Here is a 12,280-nt window from a genome sequence, read left to right as displayed (position 1 = left end):
GCGATGTAGGTGTAGGGAGGGCCCTACCGTGTCCACCACCGCGTCGGAGATCTCGGTGAAGCCGGTGGAGAAGATGTCCTCCAGCTCCGGGCCGTACACCAAGGAGTTGGTGAAGTTGACCAGCGCTCGGTAATAGACTGCAAGCAAAACGAAAGGGGGACAACTGTAAGCCCACATCACAGACAGCTACCAGCTATGTGGTAATACAACATCCTTATTCACAATTGAATGCCTATTAAAATGTCAATATTTAAGGATAAAGTTTATGGAAGAAATTCCCTTAAGATGAAGAATGTGGTAGAATATTCTCTGCAGTTAAACTCGAAAACATTACTGTGGTAGCAATGCAACCCGCATCCAAAATATGGTGTCTATTTCCATATCTAAACCATGGTCTGGTCTGTACTGAAAGAGGACGACTGCAGCGCTTGACCACATATGGGCTCTCACAAGAGACCCAGGCTGACACAGGCACACTCACACTCCCCACACTGAAATATAACCAGAGAATCACAGCAGCACAGTGTGTTCCTCTCGCTCTCTCACTCTCTCTCTCTTCCTAGAAACATTAAAGAAGTAAACAAGTTGAAAGCAAAGTAAATAACTGAAAACATCCACGTAATCGTTTCAACTGAAGACAGCCTGGTCAATATCGTCCAGTTGAGTCAGTAAATCTTAATGTTTTGACGACATAGAGTCAGTGGAACCTCATGCTCAATCTCAAGTTGTGACAATTATGGTTATATCAGGTGAATTCTGTATCTAGTTAAGTGCTGTTCAACAGTTGATTCTGACAACACACAGTTTTCGCTAGTTTTTGCTATGCTAGGGTTGGTCCTTCACTTCAATTTTGAACACATATTTTGTTCACATCAGATCAGATGCACTTGTCAAATAAATGTTGCTAACGTCCAGTTGTGAAAATCGGATTATCACAAAAAGAACTGAAACTGCCATGTGCATGCTAAAAACCTGTTGAGTCCCACCTGAACAAGCCGATCTTAAAATAGCGTCGCAGGCCTCATTCTCACACCCTCAACGCCTCGCTGGAATGGGAGCGCCTGCCTCTGATATCAGCATTGGCAATGTGGCTTTAGGATGGGAGTCAATATTTGCACTGTCTCTCTCAGTCAGATGCTAATTTGGCATGCCTTACCGCCACGGGTGGTGCTTGACCTAAGGAGTTCACCAGAGGTTTTTTGGTGGGGCTGCAGCATACAATAAATGCCTCCATGCTACTTGCTAAATTCTGTGTGGAACATGTGCCTGGATAAACTTGTAAGCACATCTACAAAATATACACATACTTACCACAAGGTCTCTTTCCATAATTAAGTCAGTAGGGGTGGGACAATAGTGGCAGAACGCTATCATGCTTACACAGTGCTTCCTGATTAAAACCTAAATCCATTGTGTCTCTTACACAGGCAGTGGATTCATTGAAAGAAAGGTCGGTGGGAACAAGCCTTAGCTTGCAGTTCAACGTCTGGTTTTCTCAAAACAAGCTAAATTCCCTTTTGATTACAAGCAGCATTTGGCACAAGAAGTCACCCCTGGTGGTAAACTCTAACAAGACCCCGCATCCCCCCGTTGAGAAGGGCCTTCGTTTTGCCTTTGAGCAAACTGGAGAATGGCTATAAAAACACACAGGGCTTGTCAAGGACCAGCATGGCTGCAGGACTCCACGTAGCTTGGCCAGCGGCCTGATAGCTTGCAGCGCGGGCCGGGGATGTCAGAGCCAACAAGGGAATACTGAATATGGCAAGCCGGAATCAGGCAAACATCAAAGCACCTCATCAAAGGCCCTCAAATGACCCGCGGCTAATCTCATCACTTGATTGGGTACTCGCTGACGGTTGACCGCCCGAAGCGGAGCCCGAGCGCTCTCTGTCTGGCCCCTGAGATCCTTTGATTAGGGCTCCGTGGTGATAACCGACTGCTAACGAGCGGCCTCTTCTCTTTAAGCACGGGCCCCGTTCTCGTGCACATCCCTCATTTTTTCTATTGGGATGGGCCGAAATTCCCTTGTCAAGCAGCGATGGAATACAGGGAGGGCGAACCCGTCAGAGAGCACACATGACGTGTGTCAGGGGAGGGGGGAAGGGGGGGGGGGGTGAGAAAGCAAAAGGCAGAGCCTGGAAAAATAGCATTCCAAACTTTTAATTCAAAAATGTATGTAGCTATTATAGTTGTGCAGCTAAACTGTGGCGGCATTGTGCAGCGGGCCCCTCTGAACACATAAGTGCCTATGAAACCAGACAAAGAACTGATTGAGCAGAGGGCCCAGTGTGGCCTTTAAAGCCCAGCCGCATTTAGCTTAACCTTTAACCCCTCCACCCGGCACCGAGGCCCGCTGAGGAAAAAGACAAGGGAGACGGAAAGTCGGAGGCCACAAGAACAGGGCAAGAACCGACCCCAGAAGGGACCTTCCCTTTCACTTGACATCTCGTTCTCTGAACGCTGGGGCCAGGAAACTGGGAGCATCTGTCTGCTGGTCATCCAAACAGTGACCCGTTTAAAAACGTATTCCCCCTGGGAGTGAGGGGGATCTTTCTTGGGTCTCAAATCTATACTCTGCTTTCTTGGGAACCGTCGCACAGCGCACAGTGTAAACATAACAAACCACAGGGGACGGTGGAACACTTTTGCTTTTTGACCACACAAACCCCCACAAAACCCACTCGTGCGACTGCACACGCTCCCTCGCGGCTATATATTTTCCCACATAATCAGAGAGCGGGAAAAAAATTATCTAACAACAAAAAATCGAATTTATTTTTTGATAAAATAAGCATGATTCTATTTATTCCAGCCTTTCCTTGGTCGGTGCTGTCGGGTGTGGGGTGGGGGTGTGGGATGAAACGCATTACTCATTGGAATGAGCCCATTTTCCACTAGCAGCAGAAAGCCCTGGAAGGAAGTGTGAGGCTTCTTGGTGAGAAGGGGAATAAAGGAAACAAAATGGGATAGCAAAAGGAAAAACCACACAGCAGCAACACAGCAGCTCGCCTCAAACAGCCAGGGCCCCATCTGATCTGATCCCTCTCGGGAATGCAATGCAAGAGAGCGCTTGTGGAAATGAATGCATAACTGAGCGGAACAGGTGACCCGTGTGTCGGAGGGTTCAGTCTGCTCGAGCAAAAGCCGATGGGAGGGGAGAAGCCACAGCAGTAGGAAGAAAACGAGGAGAGGACTTACTGTAGTCTTGCTCCACTGGGCTCTGTATCGCCCCCAGCTCAGGAGAATCCCACCTGTCGTCTACTGTAAGCGGTTGAAGTGGTTTGGGGGGGGGGGGTAAGGGCAAAGGCAAGGGGGGGAGGCGGGAGAGAGACCCGATGTTGAGGTTGGAGAGGGGGGAAATATGTATGGGGGGGGGGGGGGGGGGGGGGGTCAGGGTAAGAACAGGAAAAGTGAGATGAGAGCCGAGTTAGTCGCGCAGGTGCGGAGAGGTTAGGGTTGCGAGAGAAGAAAACAAGAGAGACAGGAGAAATGAATAGGGAGAGAAAGTGAGTTTTTCGAAAGAGAAATGACTGAAGATATTCATTCAACGGAAAACAGGTGCAGGGGGTCAGAGATGCACCCCGGCGTGGTTGGTATTGCGATACGTAGTGTTTACGAGGCTTATGTGCCTCTTTCTATAGCTGAGCAGGTTTTAATAAAGTATCCTCTTCCATGATGTTCATTTGGTAACTTTAGACGTGGCCACCACCAATCACCCAAGGGACGCCTCAATTTAGAGAGACGGCTGCAGGGGATATCCTACAGGGCACACACATCCACACACTCACACTCAGACAATCACTACTCTATGCTTGTCTCCTGTCCAAAAACGCCCAACCGCTGGGCTCCTGCGGCATCCCTGGAAGCGCCAGCGTCCTGTTGTCCCCCTCATCACTCCTCTCCAGAGGGCAGAGGGGACAAAGCTGCCCCATTCTCCTTCGTGATGACTCACTCGTTCTTCCGTTACTTTGGCTGCACAAACACCATTTGGCACGCATCGGAAAGTCACACGAGAAGAAGTTCACTTTCGCTAATCCTGAACACCGATAACACAAAAGCATAAGCGATGGGAGGGAAAATATTTTTGGGGCCAAAAAAAAATAATTTTTTTTTGCTTGCCAACTCTAAAGGACAGCCAACTGCATTCAGCATGCTTATAATGAAACCCTTCTCATGAAAACAGCACAATCCCATAGTGATGTGTTGACAGTAGGGATGTTCACAAAGCACTCCGGTCCAGATTCCTGATAAATCCAGTCCGTAAGCTTGGATGGACAGCGGTTAGGGTAAATCACAGCTTTACTGCACTCACATCGATGTGCGGGATCCAGCTGCTGCACAGCTGTACACACAACACATACGACCACAGACACACACCAAGCCTACAGCGCAAAACCACAACTTCGAGAAGGGCGTATCTCAAGGTATTTGTACAAGAAATGGATCTTCAAGAAAGGTTCAGCCAAAAAGTGGAAAACATAAGAAAACACCTGCTGTGAAAATATCTTGCTAGAAGTTGTGGATGAATGACCTAATTAGTGCTAATGAATCATTCGATACTTCAAAGGCTGCAGATATGTTGTTATCTATGTCAGAGAGGAAGAGAGAGAGAGAGAGAGAGAGAGAGAGAGAGAGAGCGAGAGAGAGAGAGAGAGAGAGAGAGAGAGAGAGAGAGAGAGAGAGAGCGAGAGGGGGCGAAAGAGAGAGAGAGAGAGAGAGAGAAGGCCCTATGTATTATCTTCAACTCTATTGTACCATCCTGTCTGTCACACTCCTAAGAAATAACAACATACTACATGCTCTGACTGTGAAATCTTGATCAGTTATTTCCTATCATGAAGTTGGAATCCTTTTCTCCATGGCAACAGATTTGTTTTTGGCAAATATACACATGGCAAGATGGAGCGAGGAGTTGGCCCCTAGTCAGTGACAGGGAGCTAGGGGTTGGCCTCTAGTCCATGACTCAGAGCATTCATTTAAACCCAGAGTGGCTGTACAGTACGGCGACCTTCATGGGGACTTGGAGCAGCTTATAGCGCCCGGCAATGAACTATTTGCCAATGGAGGACAAACTCTGTAACCTATGGCCAATCCCAAACTATCCTGACAAACTATTACCTCAAATTATTCAGACTGCTGTACTCTACAGCATGCTGTGCTTGTGTGTTGCTCAACCCTGATGTCCTCTAGCCAATGCATTGTCCTCAGAGGTAATTAAGTTTGTAATGGAGAGTTGAGCAAAGCCATTCCCCTGGGCCCTGCCTCATCTGAGCATGCTGCCCTGCAGGGTGGCTGCTGGTGGTTTTATGTGCGTAAGAGTGTGTGTGTGTGTGTGTGTGTGTGTGTGACCCCCTTTTTAAAGCCCAGCGTGGCAACAACAAAGAGCTCACTAAAATAACTGCAGCTGCCAGCACTTGTCCTTGTGCCCCCCAGTGTAGCGATCTGCAAGCCTCCCTCCGAGACGCTAATGCGTGCCCAAATACACACACACACACACGTGCAGGCGAGCGAGCGCACACACACACACACACACACACACGTGCAAGCGCGCACACACAAACACACACACACACAGACGCACACACAAACACACACACACACACACCCACACACACACACACACACACACACACACACACACACACACACACAGGCACACACACGGTGGCACACATGGCTTCCACCAAATGTCCAGAGAAAGGCAGCAACACTGAGTGGGTGGCCTTTTCCATACCCCTTCCAAGCCCCCCAACCCCCACTTCCAAGCAGCCAGCTCCCCGCCCCTGTCTTACGTTATCATTTGACCACATCTGCCCTCCTCCAAAGACAGAATTAACTTCACTCTGTGTCACCCCCCTTTTCCACGGGTTTTGTTGCAGAGCAGATCCAGCAGTGATGTAAGCCTGCGGTTGCGCGCCGTTTAAAACCCCAGCGGATCAACAGGACCGTGACGTCTGGGGAAACCTCAGCACACCTCTTCTTTTCTTACATTTAGAAAAGGGGTGTCATGCCCTGCTCCTGAACATTACCGTCTTCCTTTGTTTTTTTGATGACAGAGGAATGTCAGGAATGGGTTGATCCGGAGCTGTAATTATGATATAGGATTTGCCTTCTCTCTATTGTTCGAGGTACAGGTGATAAGACACGCTGTGGAAACCACAAGCATGCCATTGAGACAGTGACATATTATTAATCATGGCTCTGTGTCAAAACCATTTGAATATGTACTGCACAATACTTAATAAAGTCTGTATCTTTATGGGATTAAGCCAGGACAAGATAGCACAATGGAAATAGGAATTATGAGTTTGTTCCAAAGTGAGCACTGGGAATCAGTTGAACTTTAAGGCCTGGACATCCTTTCCCCGACCCCCCCCCCCCCCCCCAAACCCCCCCTTTGTTTGGATGGTTTGCAAACAAACCGGACAATAATGCACTGGGAATGACAGAATAAGGAAGCTTGCGGCACATGGGATCGGATGTGAGAGATTAGCTGAATGTTGACTCCCACACACATCTCCTTGGGGCTATGGATACTGTATTACTATGAAGGTGGAGGACATTCTCCCTGGGAGGACATTTGGCTGCTGGATGAAACCATACCAGATTGAGATTAGCAAAGGTTTGGACAATGGGGATAATGATCGCCACATTCGACTATTTCAGATTTCTTAGAGCAGTGGACGTGAATGGTTTACATTAGCTCACATGGTTAGAGGCAGCATAGGATACTAGCCTTGTGAGTTAATGAACGTTGTGGTTTCACAATGGATATCGAATGATGATTATAGTCTGAGCTGGGCTGAGCAGCCATTGATTTCTAAATATGGGAGTAGCTTTACGTTGTTCAAAACACTCCACAAATCAGATTAAATAAATAAATAACGCTCTCGCTTACTTCACTCTGGCTTAATTTTGTCTGAAGAAAGCAAAAATCTATATAGCTTCCTGTGCAAATTTCCTTTCATCTATTGAACTCGTTATTTATTTCATATGGTTTACGGTTTAGCTCTGTCGATTGCTACACCTTGTTTGGGTCAGGGTTAGGGTAGCACCGCCCGCCTCGTTCATCATGAACTGCAACTCTCTCTCTCCCTAGCACTGAGTGCTCCCTCCAATTAAGGCTACACTTGTCTGCAGAGAGAACCAGAAAGGGAACCCAGAAGCCAGGATGGTATCCTACGGGCTGGATGTGTACAGCAACCAATGCAGGACAACAACTATAACCCTCACTGCTGTCACGCTGAAATAAGAGCATTGCAATAAGCCACCTCATCTAATCATAGGACATATAAAGTGGACCGCGTGCAAACTCCAAACCACCGTGGAGGTATTAAATACATCAAGGAAAAATACTGCATGGTGTCAAGCTCCTATTAGTGACCTTTGCAGGCACACAAAACTAGGAAGTTTATAGCAGAAGAAGCAATAAACTATAGTAACAAGGCCTATTGTAGGCAAAGGTTGAGCTGCAAAACATGGGTGTTTTAAGCCAAATCCTTCAGTTATTAACAATGTCACACTATATCTTTCCCAACTTCCATTCACTTCCTTTTCACACATGAAGAATATCGTCGGTCCTATTTTCAAAACCTGCGCTTATTAGACACCAACGGCTCAAGGTTAGCTAGAGGTTGAACATTAAAGATTCACTGCAGCTTGATTATGGAGAACAGCGTACTTCTCGAATGGATAGTAACAACAGAAACATAAACATCAACAAAACCTCTTTGCTATTCTTATCTAGTGTTGTTATTCACAGATAACTGCATCATATACTTGTATCTGATTTTAAAGAATGTTAAAAGAGATATGGACATGTCCTGTCCGTATCCTGATTCCAGGGGCCCATAGCACGGATCATACTATATGTGTATGTGAATGTATATGCCCCTACTCTGATGTCAGCTACAAAAAACATGCATGTGCCATGATGTAATTTACTATCCTGGCCTGTCAGGGGCCCCGGGTCTGGCATCAAGGACAAACTGAAGAGCCTGCCCCCCGATGGACATTGTCTTTGACACGGCCGTAAACAGTCTGACTTACATTTAATTTTAGCCATGCAGTGCCAGGGAAATTGCTGAGGGGGTGAGGGGGCCGTGGAGGTATTAATAGCCCCATAAGGCTTGAGATGGAAGGCACCGGCTCTACAGCGAGACAGGAAACTATTCCAACGCATTGCCACAATGGCGAGAGACATTGCACATGAAACAGACCTTTGACACCGAAACAGCAGAAATCGCAGTTTCGAGCAGAGTCAACGGTGCACTATGGGTAGCTGAGTCACATTTACACCCTCATCAGCATGATTTCACAGGAACAACAAGACAGGGATTGATAGCCTTAATTTGTGTTGGTCATGTCCAGTGAGATTAGGTAGAGTAATTTAGCAACAAAAACATCCAATCACTCACTTCCAGGTTTCAGTCTCCAAGCCCGTAAGTATGCGCAGTGAAATGTCTACACAAATTGGAAAGTTGTGAATTTGTTCGGTTTTGGGCAATCCCTACTCAGGCCAGTTCGTATTCACTTACTTTTGTTGGGAAAAACAAAGATCCAACTATAGGCGCTGCTCAAAGCTTCTCACCCCTTCAGAGGCGGTGAGTTGAACAAATATCATGATTTCATGGATATACATCATATATTGATATTATATTTATATTAATTAACCTGGGGTCTTAGCAAATCCTTAGGCCCAAAGCGCACAGCTGTATAGGAACATAATAATGTCTCAGAATTTCCACATCCAAGATACAAATATATTATGATGTATATATTATATTGTACTACACTATCATCTGAATCCTGAAAAGTGTACCATTTATATATACACGACTTTGTAAAAAGGTTTCCTGGGGGTGGAATTCAAAACAAGGATGTTTTGTGATGTCTACCAGAGCTTTTATCATGACTCTCATGCATCTCTCTAGGCTTTCAGGAGGAGAGAGGATGTATGTGTGTCTCCTAAAGATGTGGGGCCCCTGTTTTGACCTGACTCTGTGAGATGCAGCAGCAGGAAGAGAAGGGAACACCATTCATGTGCAGGCAGGCATGGAGATACACACATACACATAAACACACACACACGCACGCACGCATGCACGCACGCACGCACGCACGCACACACACACACACACACACACACACACACACACACACACACACACACACACACGGACAGAACCACACACACACACATGGACACAGACACACACACACACACACAAACACAAATAAAAGTACTTTGACACAGACACACACGCACACACACACACACACACACACAAGACACACACATACACATTCTCTAGCATGCATTACACTCAAACACAGAAAAACATAGTTACACACACACATGCAAGCACTTACATACACACACACACACGGCCACCCACAAAAACACAGCCACAGCCACACACACACACACACACGCACACACACACACACACACACACACACACACACACACACACACACACACACACACACACACACACACACACACACACACACACACACACACACACACACACACACACACACACACACACACACACACACAGCAGCCACCACTATATGTGGAGCCAATAGGTGGCTCTACAGAGAGAGCTGCAGGCCCCAGTGGCCCCAGTAAATGACTTACTTGTGGTCTCTGAGGGATCAGTCCATGGTGTGCTTCCCCCTTCCTCTCCACTTGGAAGCTCTGTAAGATATAAATCACGCCTGGTCAAACACAGCTTCAATGGTGGATTAGAACAAGGGCAACAATGTATCTTCAAGAGTGAGCTTTCTGTGAATGCAGTCAATAGTTCGATAGGCCTGCTGAGGAGCTATAAGCAGCACCCAGATTTAGACGTCATCTCTGACACCACATTAACTTTAGGTGGGTTGACTTTAGGTTTACATGACAATACTTTAACAACAAAAAAGGATTTGCCAATAATTGCACATGACATGATGTGAATGTTGAAACTCTTTGAGAGGTAAATACTAATGACTTTTGAAATTGCTTCTACATTGCGTATGGCTTCAACTATTTCCTGTGTCATTAGCCCCACAGCAAAACGATTTACAGACGGGGGGCAGTGGGGGGACGGACGGACGGACGACAATGTCGGGAACGCAAAACCAAAAACATATAGCTCCTATAAATTAAAAACAGTTGCTGTTGAGGTTCAGGCTAACCCCCCCCCCCCCCCCCGTCTCTCTCTAGCAAGCCCACCCCGCTGTCTCCCTCCAGCTGAGCCCACCTCCCGACGCCTCGTCGGCAGCAAAGTCCTCGTCGTCGTTCAGGAAGCTGCGGGACACACGGAGGGTCTTCTCCGTCTCCAGGTCCTCTGGCAGAGCCGCCTCTCCCCACACCTTGGAGCCATGACAGACCTGGGGTCGAAAAACACACAGAGGGGGAGGGGGGAGGGGGGAGGATGGGGGTGGGGGTCGGAGAAGAGTGATTTACTGGGGTTGAAGTCTCCACTGTGGAGTGAGGTTACACCCAGCCCGGTGTGTACCACAGCAGCCCTGCCCTCAACCCCCCCCAGGAGAGCAGGGGGAAACAAAGGCAGAGACAGGAAACACACCACAGTGATATGTTTGCTCTTGCCTTTTCTGTTATCTCTCAGTGGGCTCCTTGTTGCTTTTGCTCATGCAAACAACCCCAAAAAATGAACATGAATGACGCCATCCAAAAAGTTCTGAAGAAACCAGTGTGGCTCATAATGGCGCGATTGTACCTGTGTTTACACTACTGCTGGGGAAGGATTAGGACCAGTGTTGGGTTTGCTGCACACATCTTTCGGCTCACACAGACACAGACACACACGGTGAGCATAAAACTGAACGCAAAGTCAACAGCCATTGACATTGACTCTAGACATTTTTGGATGACACAAATCTGTTAAAGGTCAGCAGTAGGTTACCCTGCGGGTCGGAAAAGACCTGCTGTTTACAAACGGCTCCCCTGTTCTGGGATCGACAGTGCTTCCGTCACAGAACACAGCTGTCAGCTCATCGAGCAGCTGGAACATCCTGCCTGCTCCTACCTCGAGGGAAGCTTCAAAATCAGGTGCTGATCACCGCCATCTCTCATCTCTCGGATGGGAACTGGCAATTCCCAAGGCCTGCCTCTGGCTAAGTGCGTAACCTCATTCATCTGGTATTTCCAAACCAACAAGGCTCTTTATGAACACACTGCTCCATCTTGCACTCCGATTCCTGATCAATGATTTGTCATTTTTCGACTGGATCGTTTCATAACCGAGCTTACAGGTATAACATATACCGGCACAGAGGCCTCCCTGTGTGCTGTGTGAGTGTGAAGATTTTTCTCACTGATAAAATTCCTGCAGATTCCTATCGCAGCCTTCCTCAGCAGTATCCCTGACCCCTGGCCTGGCGGGTCACATGACACAGGAAACAGGCCTAGCTCCTCTCCCAGCAAGGGGTTGCACATGACCCCACTCACCCTTGACTCCCACGATCAACCCGTAGCCCGCGACACATCATGGCACGCACAGCCAGGCATTTCTCCTGAGCCTGCCCATTGTGCCACCAGGGATCTGCTTCCACATCAGTCGCCCAATACCTCTCAGGATCTGATCCCCACATCGCAGCCAAAACACCCACAATCCCTCCCCAAAGCTGGCCAGAAAGCAGCGGGGGGGGGGGGGGGGGGTCCGTCTGCGTGCCTACGCACGGCCCCCCCTTGGCAGAGAGCCACCGCTGGCATTACAGTCGACGTGGCACGTCAGTTCCCATTCCAGCCGTAGAGTTCCCCCCCGTTGAAACGCTCCGGCTAATTAATAACTTGATCTCCCCCCCAAATCCCCTTGCCGACCCACTGAACACCCTTGTAACAACAACTCGCCGGGCCGTTTTCGAAAAGAAAACGCTGAGCGGACAAATTCCTTTCAGCGCCCGCTCGGGTGTGATCATCTCCTGCTTCCCGCGCCCTTGGGGACCGGCGAGCATCTGGGTGAACGCAAGGGGGCCCCGCCGGCCGTGGACTGAGCCTTGAACGAGCGCACGAGAGACACGACGGCCGGACCATCCTCGGTCCTAGCTTACAACAAACCAGTCAATGCAACCCTCATCAAAAACTAAACAAGAAGTTCAGCCGAAAGTCAGTTGATGTTCCGAGGAGGCCTGGGACTGTTGATTGACCAGGGTGACTCATCAACAAACACACAGTCAATCTTTCTCTTGGCTACCGCACCTTGGGGTAAATAACCGGCATGGACCTTGCCTTCTCAAGTGATGCTCGAAACATGTCTAATGGTCT

General features: G+C 48.1%; 1 protein-coding gene across 7 annotated transcripts in view; it reads right to left on the bottom strand.

The window, feature by feature from the left end:
• The window catches only part of hspg2 (heparan sulfate proteoglycan 2), a 94,460-nt gene that overhangs the window by 60,968 nt on the left and 21,212 nt on the right, over nucleotides 1–12,280 (bottom strand). For all 7 annotated transcript variants that reach the window (XM_079741634.1, XM_079741638.1, XM_079741639.1 and 4 more), the window contains 3 exons: nucleotides 10,254–10,383; nucleotides 9,647–9,706; nucleotides 28–137 (listed from right to left, as the gene is read on the bottom strand). In XM_079741634.1, coding sequence (XP_079597760.1) covers nucleotides 28–137; nucleotides 9,647–9,706; nucleotides 10,254–10,383 — 300 coding nt within the window. The remainder of the gene's footprint in view (nucleotides 1–27; nucleotides 138–9,646; nucleotides 9,707–10,253; nucleotides 10,384–12,280) is intronic.

This window comes from Pollachius pollachius (genome assembly GCF_949987615.1).
Source record: "Pollachius pollachius genome assembly, chromosome: 8".
NCBI classification, from domain to species: domain Eukaryota; kingdom Metazoa; phylum Chordata; class Actinopteri; order Gadiformes; family Gadidae; genus Pollachius; species Pollachius pollachius.
The sequence above is the reverse complement of the archived record's forward strand: the minus strand, read 5'-3'. Positions and strand labels throughout refer to the sequence as shown.